At 38.4% G+C, this 21,773-nt stretch overlaps 1 protein-coding gene across 1 annotated transcript in view; it reads right to left on the bottom strand.

Annotated features, from left to right (window-relative positions):
- ISOC1 (isochorismatase domain containing 1) overlaps positions 1 to 18,844 on the bottom strand; it is a 175,785-nt gene extending 156,941 nt beyond the window's left edge. Inside the window, exons 1-2 of the mRNA XM_053701646.1 lie at positions 18,830 to 18,844; positions 17,281 to 17,835 (exon numbers count right to left, since the gene is read on the bottom strand). Of these exons, the coding sequence (XP_053557621.1) occupies positions 17,281 to 17,610 (330 nt within the window). The 5' untranslated portion in view covers positions 17,611 to 17,835; positions 18,830 to 18,844. The remainder of the gene's footprint in view (positions 1 to 17,280; positions 17,836 to 18,829) is intronic.
- Positions 18,845 to 21,773: the final 2,929 nt, after the last annotated feature.

The raw sequence follows: 21,773 nt of genomic DNA, 5'->3' as shown, positions 1-21,773 counted from the left end.
GCCTGCTGTTCATCTGATGATTACAAAAGGCTTAGCTGGGCATGTTTTGAAGAACACAGCTGCAATAAATAAGGCAGCAATATGCCCACAAAATATTAAAGACACTGGATACAATATTGTAGTTTTGTGGATGGCCATTTCATGAGCAAGACTCTGCAATGTACATCTGCACCACAGTCACATTATAATAAAAACATTAAAAAAAAACTATTAAAATGTGTATGTCTTTATGTAGCAACTAATGATAATATGTATAGTTACTGGAGATTTTGCTAGTCTTTCAGACACACACAAACTTAGACACACACACACACACACATACAAAATATGTAAACTGCACTGCATTAATTATAAAGCTCATGCCTAGAAATGCTCCCTGGCTCAGCAGAGCATCAAATGAAAGAAACAGTGCACTCTAAAAATAAATCACTAAAGAAAAGGTTTAGGCGCGCAAACTATGAAAATTCTGCTCTCTGACTCTGTTCCAAGTCTGTCAGTGCACAGCCCTGGGCCGCGTGCCTACTGCTTCTAAGTTATGGATAAGCACCTCTGCTCTCTGCCCACCCCCAGACCCCTGCCCGCCCTCCCCTCCTACCTCTTCAGTGTGCACTTAGTATACTGTAACTGTACCGGTCTGGTGGGTATCATACGTGGCTCCTTCACTTTAGAGACAGTGTCAGACAGTCATGCGGTCAGGTGCCAGGCATCCCCCTCATGATTTCCCAGTTCCCGTTTAGAGAGACAGCACAGCAGTGAGTGACTCCACTGCTCCACACGTCACTGAGCACAGATAGGCAGGCAGGTTTAGGCTAGCAGCACAACTTCGCAAGCCCCACGGCACGCCCACAACATTCATAGTGAAATTGGGCAGGGGAGGAGCAAAGTACAAACAAGCAAAAGCAGCCGGGAAAACTATATGTGTAAATTGCAGTGCTGGCTCAAGGGGCAAAAAAATGAAGTGTCTACAATTTCCCAAGTCCCACTAATGTTTACAAATGCTGGCCCCTCTAATAAAAAAATATATGCATCTCTACATTGTATTTCTTTGAATTTCAATAAAATTTGAAAAAAACATTTTTGGTGGTGTCACCCCCTGGAGGGTGTCACCCGGGTGCGGCCTGCACCCCCCTAGTGACGCCACTGCAGGAGCCCAGATAGGAACATCTCTGACACATTAAACATTTATGATAACTTTAGTGACATAGCTATATAGTTTTAATAAGGTTTTTTACTTATAGTATAAGTTATTACAGTTAGTTTGTTATTGACAGTAGGCAGTTAGTTTGAGGGGCGTTACATGGGAGTGTTGTTTATATCACAAGAAGTTGCCGCGACTGAACACGGATCTCCAAGCGGTTTGAAGTTTCAAAAAAACTACAAGTCCCAGAATGCAAAGCGGTGCATTAGGTGTTGTGGTGGGAACCAATCCACCAGCAGGAACAAACAACAAAGAAATCCTGAGCACTCGAGGGGAAAGGTAAAAAGTAAACTTTATTCATCAAAAGTTAAATAAAGTTTACTTTTTACCTTTCCCCTGGAGTGTTGTTTATACATGATGTCAGTGTAGGCTGTATTAGGGACTTAGCTGAGTATTTTGGGCTGTCTAGGTTAGGCGTGACGTAGGTGGTCAAGGAGGTGAGTTAGCTGGGCAAAGCAGGGGGAGTGTAGGTTAGCCATGACATAGGCGGTCGATGGTAGAAAGGGAGGTGGAGCAGGGAGAGTGCAGCTTAGGTGGGATGTAATTATAGGCATTCAGAAGGCGTGCTAGTAGGAGTAGCCTGCACTTTGCTTTGGACACATCGACACAAGATCGTTATGCTCAAAGCAGCAAAGTGCAAGTTGCAAGGAGGGTAGCGACCATGTTTGTCTTGCTAGCTATCAGCTGCCGAGACAAACAACATCACCTGAGCTAGTTAGAGAAGGTATTGTAAAACTTAGGTCCCCACAGTAATATTTTAAGTGTGCCTACAGTGAAACTATTTTTAATTTCAGTGAGTGCACTGTTTGCACCGTGTAAGCACACTTCAAATATGGCTCCCACGCAAAAAAAAATGCAGATGATCGGCGATGTTGTTGAAGTGTGTGGTGATATAACGCTCCCATTGACTTCTATTGGAGTGACATCGCCTTTTTTTTTGGACATCGGGCCCTAGGATGTCACAACAAACATTGTATACCTTCAATGGAACTTAGAAACTGCTGAAAAATTGCAGTAAACCTCTGATTTTTTTTAAAAATGTATCATACAATTTAAACCTTAAAACTGTAAAGATAAGACATCCCTAACTGGAAAATAGATATCTCTTTCAGGCCCATAGATATATAATCAAAACATAACAGGGGATCACAGGTGATATGGAACACAATGGTCCCATGTTAAAATCTAAATTCTATTTATCTACATATTAAATTCCTCCCACAGAACATAAGGCAATTTGTGACCTATATAGAATAAGGAACTCTAGCAAGGCTTTTAGGTCATTGAATAAATCTCTCTTGTATAAACTGATTAGCAAGACATAAAAACTATGTACAAAGAAATAACTGTAGATAATAGAATATATGTTACTTAAATTTTATTATAAAACTAGTGGATGATGTCTGCAAATATAAATTTGAAAAGATACTGTATCTACCTCCTAAATCCACAAGGCTACTTTTGGAACTCTATCAATCTACTGTATATTAATTGTCAGGAGGCTATTACATATTGTAGACAATTTAAGGACCATATTATTAACTTAGAAATAAGTGGCACCATCTTAAAAAAATAAAAAAATGCTCAGAAACATCTTGCTACATATGACCACCAGATCAAGACCCTGTCATGGGCAGCCCAATCTCCAGACCTAAACCCCACTGAAAACCTCTGGAATGTGATCAAGAGGAAGATAGATGGTCACAAGCCATCAAACAAAGCCGAGTTGCTTGAATTTTTGCACCAGGAGTGGAATAAAGTCACCCAACAGCTATGTGAAATACTGGTGGAGAGCATGCTAAGACGCATGAAAGCTGTGATTGAAAAATCAGGGTTATTCCACCAAATATTGATTTCTGAACTCTTGCTAAGTTAAAACATTAGTATTGTGTTGTTTAAATAATGCAAATTAAATCAAGTTTCATATTCCTTTTTAAAGTCAAAAAGCACTGCATCTTTTTTGTTACTTTAACCAGTTGTCATTTTCTGCAAATAAATGCACTAAGTTACAATTTTTTTATTTGGAATTTGAGAAAAATGTTGTCAGTAGTTTATAGAACAAAAATCAGAAACACACACACGATTCAACCTCATACAGTATGAGGTATAGATAAGACACTTGGTTACAGGTGATCTCACTTTCTGATCTCCTTGTGTAGTCTTCTTTCGCTTATCCCAGTTGTGGATAGGATTCTTGTCCCACAGTATATACAAGACTGTGGTGTATAGTTCTCATATACAATTAGGGTACTCTAGTTTGAAGAGGCCATATAAACCCGGTGTGTAAAAAAGTTACACTTTAATGAGTAGATTAACATCTAAATATACACACACCCTGTAGTTGTACAATTGTGTATGTACAGTGTGCCGTACAGCAGTTAAGTATGCCTCCGTTAGGGGCTGAAACAAGTAGGCAGCGTTAGTGGTTTCTAGCCAGCATATGTCAATTTATGCCAGGTAGTTAAACAGATATGACTCTGCTCTATTTTTTGTGAATCTACACAGAACCGGGCTTGAGTAGTTTACCAGGTCGCACTGTAATGTATGCGATATCTGTCTCCTGTTTAGCTCCGGTTATTCAGTAGAGTGTATAGTGCGTGTGGCGGGGGGCTGATCTATGAGGATACCTATATCTCAAAAACCAAAGATGTTACAGATGTGCAAATTGGTATTTTGAATCTCCTAAGGGGGTCAAAAGGGGGGGGGGGGGAGGGGGGTCTGATTTATGAGGATAACTATTTCTCAAAAACCCAAAGATGTTAGACATAAGAATTGGTATTTAGATTCTCCTTAAAATATATATATATATATATATATATATACACACACACACTAATATATAGTGAGGAAGCGCATGAGAGCATGCGCGAAACATGTCAGATAATATGAAGCTGCTGCTATCTACCATCTGCTGAATAAACTCATCCTGACATTTGGCTACCAGTCCGGTATTCTGTCTCTTTTTCCTATGTTTTTATATATATATATATATATATATTATATGTAGTTAAAGTGAGTGAATGGTAAATAAACATTCATTACCAAAAGAAAGAGTATGCAACAACTTATTGCATACCAAAGAATGACTAAGGCAGCTCTTTGTAAAAAAACACAGCTCTTTATTAGAAAAAAAAATATCGAAGTATATATTTGCCAAACCCTAATAACTACAATCACATATACTAGTAGGCCCAATATTATAACAGGACCTGTAGAAAGCATGATGTATATCAGACCAACAAAATACACTTTAATATGAAGTCGGCATGGCTACAGTCCATATAGAACAATAAGGCACTTAAGTGTCCAAAAGACACACTCCGGATTAAGCGTTCCACAGATTTTCAAGGAATACAGCCAAATTGCCTGTAAACAGTTGTGGGCACTTAAGTGTAACTACACGCTCTGGAAGATTACTTGCACTGGTGAATATTCTAAAGCAATAGTTAGATCGAGCGCCGACGGGGTGGCCCTCTAGCTTTATACAAAAGGCCTCCTAGCTGGCCTAAAAGGAGCAAGTATAGTGGTGGGTGTACAAAGCGTCTGAAAGGCTAGGGTATAGGAAGAAGTACAATAGGATATGGTGGTCCTAGGGACGCAAATACATCAATAAATCAAATGATGATAATATAATGGATGAAAATTAACAAACATAAGCACAAAAATACACAGGACTGTATACTAAAATTCAGATAAAAACCGGGGGGATATAAAAGTCTTAATTATGGATCCATAATGATATAAAAAAAATAATAATAAAATAATGTCCAGTACTAGTATTATCCAGTAGAAAGTGTCCAGAAAAAGGTGTTTCCAAATGTCAAATATAGCACACTTGATCCAAATAACAGCTGATGTGATAAAGTGAAACAGTGAAAAAATTGGTGCGGTGAAAAAATATAAAAAATATATAAATTAAAAACGCAAAAATAGCAAATCCAAAAGTGTATAGAAACACAAAGTGTGTAAAAACAGCTTAAAAATAGTGTACAAAAAACTTCCAGTGGATTCCTAGTGGTTTTTCTGTATCCTTGTAGTGAAATGTCCTATAAAAAAATTAAAAAACATAGTGTAGAATGTACAGGATAAATGAAGAGTATCAGAAATGTGCTTACCAATTATCGACGCATTTCGGCCTATACAGGCCTTTTTCAAGATAATAAATTTATGTGGCATCAACTAGCCTTATATAGGGTAAGCTTTAGAGGTATGTTTGGGTGCCAAAAAACGGCTTTTTAGGGCCGCCTACTTCCTGTTTGTAAGTATTATGGGTAAAAAACGTAAACAGATAGAAAAACGTATTAAATATTAAAAATTCTTATCTCTTCTAAAATATCTGATGAGAGAGTGTGTGTGGAGGTACTAAAAATATTCATAAAGTTTAGGAATTGTACTTAGATCGATTGTACTGTCTAATATTTACCTTTCTTTGTCCAGTCACATCACTTCCAGTTTCGGAGATACCGGAAGTGAGCTAACTAGGATGAGTGGCAAGTTTGTATAGCACAAGTTTTATGCCCTTTTTTATAGCATTTATTTATTTATTTGGTATATCCATTTATTCAGTATTGGATGCTGAAGTGCTAGTGTTAAAGAGCACATTATAATTTTACTAAAATGTTTGTGATTGAGTATCTTTTATATATATATATATATATATATATATATATATATATATATATATATATATATATATATATATATATATATATATATATATATATATATATATATATATATATATATATATATATATATATCTCATCCAGTAACGATTCAGGTAACACTAGAGTTAATAGTTGGTTGGCAAATAGGTTGATTTAGAATTGTTCAATAGTATTATAGTGTATAATGTCTTTAATAAAAGGACAGTCTACTCCAGAATTGTAATTGCTTAAAAAGAAGCTAGATAATGCCTTCATTACCCATTCCCCAGTTTTGCATAACTAACACTGTTATATTAAAATACAAGGTAATCACAGAGATAAAAAAGTATCTAAGGCTCAGCAGACTGTCCCCTTATTTGAGTTCTTTTCACAGACTTGCATTTTAGCCAAATAGGTGCCCTCTCATAAGTAACTCCATGGGCATAAGCACAATGTTATCTATATGACACACATGAACGAATGCCCCCTAACTGTGAAAAACTGTCAAATGCATTCAGGGGGCTTAGAAATTAGCATATGAGTCTACCTAGATTTCATTTTCAACTAAGAATAGCAAGAGAAACAATGATGATAAAAGTAAATTGGAAGGTTGTTTAAAATGGCATGCCCTATCTGAATCATTAAAGTTTAATTTGGACTAGACTGTCCCTTTAAATATCAGCATACCGGAGGCGGAGCTTACTGCCGAACGAAGTGGAAGCAATTTATGGGAGCTCCTGGAGAAGTTAACAATTTTAGGTGTTTTTGACCAACAGAACACCTTTTATTGAACTTTATTTCCTTTATATACTAAGGAGCTGGGACCTGCACTGCTCCGCCGGCCGAACTTAAGGCGATTGAATAATTTTAAAAGAAAACTGAGAAGCAGCGGAGGTGAGGCGGGTAGAGCGGCTCAGCTACATCTAGCCTACATCCAAGAGCCCTGCCATATATCTGCTCCGGGACCTACAACTGTAATCGACAAGCCACCAGAGAGATAGCAGCGGGTCCACGACTCCGGAGGGTCGGGGCTCCGCTCCGGAGCCGTTACAGTGTTCCGAAGACACACGCAACAGTGAACTCGGCTGACCCACTGCGGCTGTTTGACTGAGGTGCCCCGGAAAGGTGAGAGACTATTGAGGCTGACCCTGATACAGACCCCATCTCCTACCAACATAATTTTGGGGACCAAGGGACTTCTGGGCTGGAGAGAGGTACAGCGGTTTGAACCGCACAGAGGAATAACCAGTGGCGCGAAAAGACGCCATTTTAGAGGCAGCCATACACAATGTCCCAGCGTAGAGGCCTCTTCGGCATCTGATAAAGTACCCTGAATAGATACACCTCCTAGGAAAGAGTGGGGAGAATAAGCTCACTTTACATTGGGAGCCCCCTTTGCTCTGTAAACGGCTCTTGAATGTCAAAATAAAAAGCCAGAGAGACGAGCCGAGGGGAGGGAAGGGGGCTCTTTCTATTTCTAACATCTCTATATGGGATACATACTGGCCGAATTCCGTTTCAGATACATAGCCTGTCAGCACTATAACTGAAAGGGCACAAGACGAACATTGAAACTGAACAGCAGAAAAATGAGGCTGCTACATTAGACTGCACACAGGGACCGCAGCTCACACAGAAACTGGACAGTGTATTTATGCAGTACAGTGGTAGCTCAGTGAGATATTTGGGGATACATTTCTGCTAAGAGATAGGCACATATTGTAAAACCAGCCTTTTTGATCTTTATTTGATAAAGACAGTTAGGCATAATCTCTAACAACTAAAAGTGCCTGGCAAAAACCTGGAAATAGATAATAAAGAGGATGTAGCTGCCTGAGACACGCGGCGCTGAGACAGTCTGACATGGATGACTATAGCTAATTCTATACCCATCATTGCATCACTTGTCATGTCATCGCCTTTCACCCATCCCTACTAAAAAGAAAACAAATTTGCAGGAATGCTCGCATCAACTGTGAGGGGTGAGGCGTACATAATCTATTAATCATATCTGTAGGGATTGATGAGAAACAGAGGGAGTGCAGTGGTGATAGCGCATGTAATAATACCCAGCGGAGATCTAGGTGAATTGAAATCTCTCTAAAGAGGGAAAAGGGACATTTAGAAAAACCTGCTGGGTACTGAACAGCCACAAAATAAAAAGCAGTAGAAAATAGCTGATCTATCAACACTCACATTATGGCTACAAGAAAAGGAACCAAAGGAGATAAAAATCTAAAATCCTTATCAGTAGACACCTTTTTCAAAGCCTCTAAGATCTCCAAGACTCAAGAAGCTGCCCAGGTGGAAAATGAGGAAGACACGGATTCAGAAAATGAAGAGGAAATTGCAGATCTAACTCCCGCAACTAAAGCAGACTTGCAGGGCCTGGTGTCCAAACAAGATATAACTTCTAATTTTGAGAAACTGTGGGAGAAGATGGATAGCTTCCAAGCTACAGTCACGAATAGTCTTACGGACATTAAAACAGAGATACTAGAACTGGGCACTCGAGTAGACTCCTTAGAAACAGCCACAGAGGAAATAGGGGAGGAAATTACAGCAATCTCCCAAACTCTTGACTCACACAGCCAACACATACAGGATTTAGAAGAAAAAATTGAAGATCTGGAAAACCGGAGCAGACGCTCCAACATCAGGCTCAAAGGTATTCCTGAGTCAATCGGAGCAGAAGATCTACACAGTTATCTCCAGCAATTATTCCATGCTATACTGGGAGGACCGACAGATTCTGAGTGCCCAATAGAAAGAGCACATAGAGCCCTTAAAGCAAAGCCCAAACCAGAACAACCACCAAGAGACGTTATTGTTAAGCTCTTACGGTTCCCTGATAGAGAAAAGATTCTACTGGCTGCCAGAAACAACCCCACCTTTAAGTTCCAGGGCAATATTATCCAATTTTTCCAAGACCTCTGCATCAAAACATTACAGAAAAGATATGCGCTGAAGCCACTCACTCTTCTCCTGAGGAAAAACAACATCCCCTACAGATGGGGCTTCCCCTTTGCGTTGCAAGTGATGCGAAATGGTAAAATGCTTACTATTAAAGCCACTGAGGAGATCCCAGAAATCTGCAAATCCCTGAACCTGGAACCTCCGGTCATCTTGGGGGAGGATTCAGAATCTACCCCTTCTGCTGTATTGTCACTGAAGGCGAAACCTCAAAGACCAAAATGGAAAAAGGTGACTAACAAAAAGAAAACCAAGACATAAGACATTCAAACAATATGTGAGTGCCTTGGACGAGAATGTCTATTCTCTCTTTATTTTTTCTCTCTCTTGCATTCTGGGGCCTCCCCTCGGACTTAGGGGTTGCTGAAAACGGCCGAATAGCCGACTACCACTCAGACTCACAAGGCGGGTCTGGGACTCTTCATTGAATACAGATGATGTAAAATTGAAATTCCATGTCGTACTTGCACAGTGCAGGTTTTATGTGCAGGTTTCGATGTATCCACACTCAATTGTTTAATTGTTTTTTAATGTTATGTTGTTATGTTTGTTTGCTTATATTACTAATATTACAATGCACACCATGTTGTATAACCTTACTAAGCTCATCTTGCGGAAATGCTCTACACAGGTATAGGAAAAGGAAGAGACAATTAGAGAAACGGAGTAGGAGGAGGGAAACTAACAAGCTTTTGTTGGAGGGAGATCTGTTGTCAGGGGTCCCCGATACCAAGGGAGGGATTGAGAGGAAGTGTGGGTGTACAAATTATGATGCTCATTCCTAAGATAGTTTTGATCTCGCATAATGCGAGAGGACTAAACACCGATGTTAAAAGGAGGACGGCCATGTCACATTATAGACGACTTAAAGCTAATGTTATTTTTCTTCAGGAGACTCATTTCCTGAAAAGATACTATCCCCAAATACTGGGCAAGAGATTACTCAAAGCAGTATCACTCTGCCTTGGATTCCAAAAAGAGAGGGGTCTCTATCCTTATACACTCCTCAATACCCTTTATCCATAGAGAGACTATATCTGATAAGGAGGGTAGATACCTCTTAGTGTTTGGATGTTTGGGAGGTGTAGAGATTCTTTTATGCAATATATACGCCCCAAATGAACAACAAGATAAATTTTTCACTGTTATTTCGAATTTGCTAACTAACTGGTCTAGACTAAGAATAATATTGGCGGGGGATTTTAACATTGACCTACAATCACTGACTAAGCAAACAATTTCCCAACAGTCTAAGAAAAAGCAGAGACAAAAGAGTATTGCTAAGAACATTCTAGACGCCTTAGCTCAACACACACTACAGGACACATGGCAAACACAACATGGTGGGCTAGGAGACACTACATTTTATTCAGCACCACACGACAGCTATTCAAAAATAGACTACGTATTTACTAGCCAGATACTGCAACCAGCAATACATTCATTAGATATTCACCCATGTGTCTGGTCAGATCACTCTCTGACAGCGCTTACTCTAGGAGACTTAGCGGATCCTAAGAGAACTAGGACATGGACATACGATGTGTCTAGCACTAAACACCCGCCCGTTAAGAGCAAGATTTTACAAAGCCTACAAGAATATTGGAAAATTAATGTTGGGTCTACAGAAAACACAGCTATACCCTGGGCGGCCCATAAGGCGGTGATCAGAGGGGTTCTAATTAAAGAAAAGGCATTACATAATAAGAAGTACAACGATCTTATTAATCAACTGAACACAGAAATTGCCATATTAGAAAAACTACACAAATCAAACCACTCTGGAGTCACACTCACCAAGCTACTTGAAAAAAAGCAAACTCTACAATCTATGTTGAATGGACACTCCATGAAAGCTGTACATAGACTAAAGACGAACTACTTTATCTTTGCCAACAAACCTGACAAATACTTAGCAAAAAAACTTAGAGACAATTACCAATCCCTTTCTATACCATGCATTCAGACACCGACAGGCCAGATCACGACTCATCCACAGGACATTGTTGATACGTTTGCCAAATTTTATCAGACATTATATGATGGCACGAAAGTGCAGCATAACCCAGAAACGAAGGAGGCTTTTAACTCCTTTATGGATAAGGCAGGCTTGCCAGTGATAACTGAAGGAGACAGAATTAATCTTAATGCTGAGATCACAAGAGCTGAGGTGATAACGGCTATAAAAGACCTTAGACCTGGCAAGGCCCCGGGACCTGATGGATTCCCGGGGGAGTACTATAAGGCGTTTAGGGAAGTCCTGGTGCCACACTTGATAACATTTGCAAATCATATCATGGAAGGGAAACCGATACCAGAAGAACTCCTTAGAGCCAAAATTGTGGTAATACCAAAACAGGGGAAAAACCCTAATTTATGTAGCAGCTATAGGCCCATCTCCCTTATCAATCAAGATGTTAAGATTGTGACAAAAATCCTGGCCAACCGACTCAAACATATTCTACCAAGTATAATCCACCCTGACCAAGTGGGATTCATTAAGGATAGGGAAGCCCCGGACAATATCCGTAGAATGGTATCGATAATAGACCTATTGCGAGACAGAAAAGTGCCTTCTCTGGTCCTATCATTGGATGCGGAGAAGGCATTTGACAGGGTTGACTGGAAATACATGCTGAGTCTTTTGTCACACATGGGATTTGAAGGCAACTTCATGAAGGCGGTTCAGGGGTTATACTCAAAGCCTACAGCATTTGTTCGGGCGATAGGACACCAATCAGAAACCTTCCCTATACTCAATGGCACCAGACAAGGTTGCCCACTCTCACCTCTGATCTTTGCCATATGCATTGAACCATTGGCGGCGTATATACGCAATTGTCCTGACATATTTGGCCTAGAGATTGGAAGATTCCACCATAAAATTACCTTATTTGCGGACGATGTGTTGCTGACTATCTCTAAGCCTCTGCATTCATTACCATATGTATATCAAACAATACAGCAGTTTTCTAAAATATCGGGATATAAAATAAATATAGATAAGTGTGAGGCGCTACCCCTTTCTATTCCTAAGCATACTATCAAACTGATAGAAGCAAACTTTGATTTTAATTGGGCTCTAGACGGGTTGAAATATTTAGGCATAAAGTTGGTGTCACATTCCTCGAAGCTATATGAAGCAAACTATACCCCTTTACTTAAAGCGATTAGATCTGATTTGGGAAAATGGAAGAAAATGGGTTTTTCTTGGTATGGGAGACTATCCGCGATAAAAATGACGACTCTACCTAGAATATTATACTTATTTAGGGTGCTCCCGATCAGGATTAACACTACAGACATTGCTAGCCTTCAGAGGGACATACATAGCTTCCTAAGAGACAGTAAGCACCCGAGAATTCCTCACACTATCTTAAACAGACATAGGCAACTGGGAGGGATAGGGGTCCCTAACCTACTTGATTACTATAGAGCGGCAAGACTGGCCCAGGATTCCCTCTTGAGTAGGAGACAGGAAGATGTAATATGGCCTCTCTTAGAAGCAGAGATGGTGGGACAGGAGACTCCAGATGGCATTCTTTGGTCTAAAAAACTGACTGATGGGCATCCCACATACCAGAATAAGATCACATTACTCTCTAGACGACAGTGGCCACCCACACGGACCAGGGAGGGAATTCTTCCCTCACACACAAAGATTCGGCCCTTGAAATTCATTGTTAACGAAGAATTTAAATTTCACATCAAAAAATGGGAAAATAAGGGGTTATATAGGGTAGCTGACATGTACTCCCAGGGCAATTTGCTGACCTTTACACAGCTCCAACAGAAACTTGAACCTCTTCCACTACCATGGTTCTTATACCTCCAAGTAGTATCAGCCGTACGTACATACATAGATAAATCCCCGACACACATTAGACAAACTGAGCTTGAACACCTTTGCACAGCAACTGCTCGACCTAAGAGGGCAATTTCTAGGCTATACATTTCAATCCAAGACTCTAAAAGTGACTCTAAGACAACATTAATGACAAAATGGGAAGCAGATATAGATAAAGAGTTAGAAAGAGACAAATGGCAAGAAACATTGCACCAAACCTGTAAGGGCCTCATTAGTGCCGATCTAAGAGAAAATGTATTAAAAACATCTTTCAGATGGTACCTTACCCCAACTAAGACAGCCCATATGGGAAAAGAGAGCTCTAAATTTTGCTACAGAGGGTGCAAAGAGGTAGGTTCATATCTACACATGTGGTGGGGATGCCCCAAGGTACGTAGAGTATGGCAAGAATTGTCTTCCCTACTGGGAAAAGTGTTGGGCGAACGAATTGATCTCACCCCGGCTCAGGCTTTATTGCATGAACGTATCCCTAGTTTGAACAAATACATTAACACGTTTATTAGAATACTGTGCACCACGACTAGAATAGTGATCGCTAAATACTGGAAGACGGAGGTACCGTCGTGGTCAGAAGTGATAGCTAGAATTAAGTTGGTATACTCAATGTATGAATCTGCTGCACAGATCCAAGATACGGAGGCCCAATTTCAGAAAGTCTGGTTTTATTGGATGCTGGAGGGGGATAATAATCTGACTTCTAGGGTAACTGAGGGGGAGATGGAATAGAGAGGGGAGAGAGACAGGGTGTGAGGGAAGAGAAGAGGAGGTGAGGAATGGAATTAGTTACTACCTTTGGGAGCAAGATAAGATGAGAAACCAACTCTTTGATATGTTAAAAACACAAAATACTACGCTTAAATATTAAGGTATAAGTTTGATTCGTGCATTGATTATTGTTTTTCATGTTTACATAGTTTTAGTTTTGAGTTATTGTTAAGGAGGCTGAGAATCTTTGAAGATCATGCCTCCTACATACTACATGTTCCCCAGATAGATAATACATGATGGGCATTGTTTAGAAAATGTTTGAGGGACCATGTGTTTATATCTAAATAACACACTCTTGCCTGAAAATGTAATGCAGAACGTACAAAGTGAGGGGGACTATTCTCATTGGAACAAACCTCAAGTAAAAAAGAAACTTGTTGGAATCAGAAACTCTATTGAAGGACATTCCTCTTTGAAATGTGACTTAGTTCCCCAAGATCTGATGTTTTCTAATGATTGAAAGTCTGTATTTTCTCTTTCGCTTTTTTGATGTCATTGTTGGAAGAGTGTGATTAATAAAAATATATTTCAATTAAATATCAGCATACCAAGTATACAATCAGATCTATGATTATTGCACGACTTTGCTGAAACGTGTAAGATCCGTACTTCTGGTTGCCACCTGTATCCTGTGAATGTGTGATATTTTATTATGTTTCTGCAATAAAGATTTTTTGTTATTTTGTAGAGCTCACACAGGATTTTTGTCTAACATGTAACATAGTTAAAGTCTCACTAGAGAGGTCTGCAACACAGAGCAAACATTAAGCCAAAAATAGGTCAAATGCATTAATGTTCTAGTTGAAATGCAACAACTATTTAATAATAGTGATTAAAGGGACAGTCTACACCAGATTTTTTATTTTTTTTAAAGATAGATAATCCCTGTATTGCCCATTCCTCTGTTTTGCATAACCAACACAGTTATATTTATATGTTTTACCTCTGTGATTACCTTGTATCTAAGCTTCTGCAGACTGCCCCCTTATCTCAGTGCTTTTGACAGACATGCAGTTTAGTCAATCAGTGCAGACTCCTAAATAACTCCACAGGAGTGAGCACAATTGTATCTATATGAAACACATGAACTAGCACCGTCTAACTGTGGAAAACTTTCCAAATGCTCTGAGCTAAGAGGCGGTTTTCAACGGTTTAGAAATCCGTTTGAGCCTACCTAGGTTTAGCTTTTCAAAAATATCACCAAGGGAACAAAGCAAATTTGATGACAAAAGTAAATTGAAAAGTTATTTAAAATTGCATGCCCTATCTGAATCATGAAAGTTTATTTTTGACAAGACTGTCCCTTTAAAGTTGAAGAGTTGTGAAACAATCTAAGATATGTCCTTAGCCAGCATCATAAACCACCATATTCACACAAAGAAAAAAAAAAAACACAACCAAAGACACAAACTTTGGATGCAATTTGATCAGTAATGGATGATCTAAAAAGATGTCATTAGGTTTATAATACAACAGTAAATAACAATAACATAATAAATATAATAATCAAGCAATTATAGAAATGTTACAATAAAAGTGATCTCTCTATTTCAGCCACAACCTTTAGAACAAATACTTAGACAATAGCTGATATTTACATACGGTATCATTTATGTTACAATTTCCAGTTCTAGTATCACCTTATAATGGAAACCAAAAACTTCTGTAAAAACCAGACCTAGTAATTTATACTGAACACATAAAAAGCTAAAGATTTCCATATTTACAGCACTCAGCTGCAAAATAAAAGTTTCATTTTCAGACAAGTAGATGCATAGAAATAAGCAAATTCAAAATCATGGCAATCGGTTATCTAAATTATATTTGTAAGTGTGTTCAAAATAATTTTCAAGCAAAAAATGCAAATATTAACACTCATAAAATATATAAAATGGCCTATATTCACTTGGAAAATTAGCAGTAATTAAAATATTATTGTAAGATAAACTCATTCCAACATACAATGGAGAATGTTCTAATGGTTTAAAGAATTTGCAACAGAGTAACATAAGAAATTGTGATGATATAGATAGATCTAGAGGCCAGCACTCATGGTCCAAATAACCACCCAGGGTGCTTCCAATCATCAGATAATCTTCAGAGTAAAGGATGCACTCACCACAAATTTTCACAATCGTTACCTTTTATTCATTTAATGTTTCAGGGTTTTATCACCTTCGTCAGACACCAAGGTGTTGTCATTTTTTGGTGTCTGATGAAGGGGATAAAACCCTGAAACATTAAATGAATAAAAGGTGACGATTGTGAAAATTCCTGGTGAGTGCATCCTTTACTCTGAAGATATATAGATAATAAATATTAATCCCATAATAATATTATTCATTTTAGCAGATGGTGGAAACAGTAATACGCTTTAAAAGAATGATAATATGATTGATATTCCTAGAGGGATATTTGTTTGTTTGTTTTGTGATGAAGCTAACATAGAAAATGAATTAATTATATGTGTCAACTGCACAAGCATCTTCCACACTGTGAGCTGTTACAGATATATATATATATATATATATATATATATATATATATATATATATATATATATATATATATATATATATATATATATATATATATATATGAAAGAAAGCACTCTCTGGTCTTTAAAGTGAATATTTAATAAATCAAGCGTGACGTTTCGGGGGGACACTTCCCTTTCCTCAGAGGGTGTCCCCGAAACGTCTCGCTTGATTTAATAAATATTCACTTTAAAGACCAGAGAGTGCTTTCTTTCATTTATATATACGCACCTGCTTGCACCCTGGCATTTAAAGTTTGGAAGTGAGAGTGCTCTCTTTGAACAATATATATATATATATAAAAAAATATTTAAAAAGAAAGGGAAACTTGAAGCTAAATAAATGCAAATAGCATGTACATTATACCCTAAATAGTCTTGTAAAGACATTTAAATACATTTACATATGTTACAAAGTTTTTGATTAGAAGCAGTGATACACAAGACTGGTGAATAAATATTTGTTATAATATTTTATATATGAACACGCACAGCAGCAGGCAGACAATTGATCTGTATAGTCACTAAAGTAGGAAGTATCCTAGAGATGTTAAATGAGTGAAACTTTAAAGAGTGTAACAGATGTATATATTTCCATTGTTATCAGCTTAATTACATTTTTTGTATAGCAGAACCCATTGTACAAAATATAAATATTAAAAGTTTCAGAATGGATACTTTAAAAGATATTGTGTATCATTGCACACAGCAAACAGGTGTTCCACTATATTCATTTAAGGATATTACTGACAGCTTTTACTACCTGTACTTGGTAGATATCAGCTTTATCCTGTCTAATCAAATTCTGGAGATATCCTTTGAGAATTATTCAGGGCAGGAGAGAATAATTTTCTATCATCAGGCAGCAGCTGAAGCAGCATTAATCATTGGTACATAAGTGCTACCAAGGAAACAAGCTGGGTTATTTCCAGGTAATCTATATATCTGGTGCATTTGATTAGGTATAATAACTCTGAGGTGCATCTCAATTTAGTCTGAATCCTAAAAAATGCCAAATGTTGGTAAATAGCATTAAAACAGCATCCAGAAATGCAACAAGTTGCTTATATGGGATATATAAATAGCCACTTACTGTGTATTATTATACAGCTAATAAAAAAGTAAGCCATGTTTATTTCTGAATTCAAAACATCTTTTGGGGAGCTTTCTTGTTATTAGTGCAATACAAGGATACAAAAAAAAATTTGGGGGGTTTCGAGATAAACTTGAATAGACGTCTGTAAAGTAATTATGTGCATCTTATGTATTGAGCTCACATTTCTGCACTCACCTGTATCTGCAGGGGCACCAGTCTGACTTTGCACCTTTCACTGACAAGAAAGCCCTTGGGCAGGTCAATGTATTGGCCCCACTCCTCCGCATAGAGCTGCACAACAAACTTGCGGTGCATATCTATCTGATCTCCATACAGGCTAAGGAACTTCTGGATCAGAATCTCATAACAGGAACCGTGCGGCACAGATGAGGGGCGTGCGAACACTGAGAAGCAGAAGAGTACCGGGACACTGGTGCTGCTCACACTTCCTCCACCGCTGCAGCTGTTGCTCTGACTGCTAGGGCAGCTGTTTACCTGAGCTGCACACACTGGCTGCTCTGCCATGATGTTCACCAACTGCTATGGATAAGCCAAAATGGGTGTTTCTTTTCTCTTTGATAAAACAGCTCTTTATAGTTTACTCCTCCCACTGTCACCACAGAAAAAAAGAGAGATTTCTATGGAGGCAGGGCAGCCTGGATGTCAGTCTGATCCCTCACTGAAGCCACCTTCCTCCATTCTTCAGTTTCTCTCCTCCCCTCCAGCAGCAGATTGGATGGGCAAGTGGGTCTGTGATTAGTAAACGAGAAAGTCATTTCTGATTGGAGGCTGCTTCTTTTTTCTCTCTCTCTCTCTCTCTCTTGGTTCATTTTAACAAAATATATAAACCCTGCATTACCGAAGAACTTTTTTTTTGCAAACAGTATTTCTGATATTGGGGTCAGTCAGAAATACGTATACAATGATTTATCTGCAACAAAAATCCGTATAGGCTTTAAAGGTGTACAATGCTGATAACAATTAGATACGTTTTTACTTAAAATATATTTTATATATACTGTATTTTTAAAGGTAGCTATAAGAATACTCTTGTAAAAGAACCTGCAGCTTTTTTCGCATAAACTGACAAGTTCATAGTCATTCATCTTTGAGTGAGGCGGTGTAGTAAGAGGACTTTCCTTGCTGTATTTCACGCACATAATCATTTGTTCTAATTTATATTTGTGGATGCGTTAAGCGAAACATCAAATGCTACCCTATGTGGGCTTTTTATTCGCTTGTTGAATATTTTTTGTTTCTGGCAACCTATAAATAGATGTAGAGGGGCACTGAGTCATGCACTACTTTCAGTCTAGCTGCTGTATAAGGAGGGGGGGGGGTAACAAGTGTTGACAGAGCTGTGACAGTGTTTGTAACCTGCGTGTTAGTACAGATGGATGCTAATAAACATGCATATGATTATCGGCTATTATAATTGTGTGGATGTGTAAATACATATACAGTATGCTACGTAATGAAAATGCTACAACATTCATTTCCAAAGCTATTTGAATGATATACTTGTAATTAGTACAGAACACGTTATACCACTTCAAAAGTACATCTACTTATAATTGAACACTTGTTTTATAGTAAAATAAAAAGATCTACGTATAAGAAGTGTTTAACTGTAAAGAAAGTAATTTATCATGACAGCCTCAGCAAATCGATTCTCAACTTTTATTTACACCGAACAGTCAGGCGATTACGGTGTGAAATCACGAAAACAGTACTTCAAACTAACCGCAGAACAAACAGAAGTCTGAAACAGGACATGATAATTCACAATTCAGTCACTACCACACTGACAATTAATCAATTGCTCTTCCCCCATTGGCCGTACTCATCACGTGATATCTAAGCCCAAATGACAAGCCGCGTTCTGCAAGGTTCTGTGAACACTTGACAGTGAGGTGCTGGGCGTTCCCTCAGAGGCAGAGCTCTGATGACGTAAGTCCCAGCGTTTCCACTTCCAGCGTGCTGGTAAAGCTGGGACTTTTCAACGCTGAAAGCTCAGACTCTTGTAATGTAAACACCTCCACGAGCAACACTATACATACAGTATATTTATATACACACGTGTTGCTCGTGGAGGCTGCCATGTTTACAATAATGTAAAAGTTAATCATATCTGCATTATTTATTATCACAATTTGTGAAAGTACTATTACATTTACAATTATTTATATATATATATTTATATAAATAAGTGTTGTAAATTTAATAACACTTTAACAAGTAAGGGAGCTACTAATAAACATTCGCATGTGCAAAGCGATCTACTGCACGATAATGGATTACAATATATAATTCATATGAGATGTTTCTATTTGCATGCAATATTTATAATACTTAAAAGGTATTAGAAATATTGCATGCATTTAAAAGTGTCTCTACTATGCAGATCCCTTTGCGCATGGCTACTATTCTGTCCAATGCGTGGTGATGTGGGACGTTGCAATGGGAGCGTTTTGTCAAAGCTCCCTAACTGGTGACGTATACACACCGCAACGTCATCACCACTCCCTATGTGCCGGTGTTCTATTAAGGGACCGAACTTTTCAAAAGAGCGAACCACGTCACTTCCTGTGACGTTACATCAGCTGTTGTACACATTATGGCCCTAATGCACATGCGTGCCAGCGCCATCACATACCTGGCCGCATACGTCACTGGGAAACTATTTAGAATTGTGAAATTCAGAAGCCTTTCTATAGCGCATGCGTGGGAATTTCTATCACAAATGGGGGGGGTTTATGGAACGCTGTTTATTCAACAATATATGTAAATTATGGTGTAAAACCGATAAAAAAGTAAGGATAGGAAAATGTATACTTATTTAAAAATATTAAAACACATAGAACATTTTATTTGGGTGTGGATGAAACAAAAATATAAAATAACCTATAACCTCAAACGCATACAAACAAGAAGGCGTGCATTCAAAGCACTTCACTTTATGTTTACTTTAAAATACGACATTACAAAATTATATTTTTGTTGGTAAAGCAATGACAACGTGACCAGACTTTCTACTAAAGTAAATGGTTCTTCCAACAGAAGCAGTGGCGATAGCCGAGTGGCTGTTTGTCATGCAGGGACGAATAAACAGCGTTCCATAAACCCCCCCCCCCCCATTTGTGAGAGAAAATCCCGCTCATGCGCTATAGAAAGGCTTCTGAATTTCACAAGTCTAAATAGTTTCACAGTGACGTATGCGGCCAGGTATGTGATGACGCTGGCACGCATGCGCATTAGGGCCAAAATGTGTACAACAGCTGATGTAACGTCACAGGAAGTGACGTGGTTCGCTCTTTTGAAAAGTTCGGTCCCTTAACAGAACACCGGCGCTGGTAGTAAGCGCTGCCCGGGATCAATAAGCATTTGAATTTTTATGTTTTAGGTAAAAACCTTATTTTAAACTTTTTTATTTTATTAAAAACTTGCATCGTTTTAGTTGTAAAGTTGCATTGTGAAATTTTAAATTACATTGTATATTGAGAGGTCATGAGATATTAAATAGATAATTTAGTATTTTACTGTACTTTTGAAAACATGTAGTGCTGTAAAGTAATTAACTATTTTTAAATTACATGTTAGCAATTTTAATGTGAGAGAACAGTAAGTATTACATATGATAACATATAAACTTGTTGCTGATTTCTGAGTTTGATATCTATTTTTTATGTATTGGGCGGATGAGGTTCGCTATAGTGAAGCTTGTCTGAATGGCAGCTCAGCGCTTTTGCAATGCCGTCCTTTGCTTGCTCTCTGCCAATTTCGTGCAAGCAGGGGCTGTCAGTCATCCTTATTGGATCAGGATTATTGAAATCTGCCACACTTTAGGTGGTTGAGATGTTAAAGTAGCAGCATTCTTAAATAAGGTTTACTTCCATTTAATTCAGGGGTCAAGTCCAGCGGAAACACATGGGAACATAGTTTCTGCACTATTTTTGAAGGAGGAACTAAGTTCCCCCTGGACTAAAAACAGAAACACTTCAATAAACACAGCAGCTGCTGGTGGGAGGAGCTGGAACACATTCTGGTTAGAGGGATAGTGAGGGATAGTGAGATCCTCCAGTAATGGGCAGTAACACTTCGTAAAATACACTAAGTACACAAGTGGTCCTGCTGTGTGATCACCCCACATGGTGCTTACATTTCTGTATGGCTTACTCTGGGGTTATTTAGCCCTCAGCAGAAATAGAACTAGTGTACATTAAATGGGTGAAACCCTGTGACAGAAGAGGATTCTGGAGTTGCTGTCAGACACAGAGATGTCAGCCCACCCTGAAAAGGAAGGAGAGGGGAGGAAGGAGGGTGTGAGGAACTGAAACTAAGCGGGCCATGCACCATGTGAGTTAAAAACAAAGTATCTACAGCATGGATATTGACATTAAACAACAGGTGTTAATGCATATCTAGTTTAGTTATTTTAAAGTTGTTTTAAAAAAAGTTTAGTGTTTCACCAAAGATAATGTGCTCATCAAGCAGGGAAGAGTCACGTCCTTCCAGTTTCCTGCTTTCTGTCTGGAAAGTAAAATAGTCCTTGCAATTAAAAGTGTTTGTAAAACATCTTGTAGTAGGATAAGCCCAATTACTTTATTTTATACACCAATAGTATTATTATTATTATCAGGTATTTGTAGAGCGCCAACAGATTCCGCAGCACTGTAAACATAGTCGGT

The sequence above is a fragment of the Bombina bombina genome, chromosome 2 (genome assembly GCF_027579735.1).
Source record: "Bombina bombina isolate aBomBom1 chromosome 2, aBomBom1.pri, whole genome shotgun sequence".
In the NCBI taxonomy this organism is placed as follows: Eukaryota; Metazoa; Chordata; class Amphibia; order Anura; family Bombinatoridae; genus Bombina; species Bombina bombina.
This window is presented reverse-complemented; position numbering and strand designations above follow the sequence as displayed.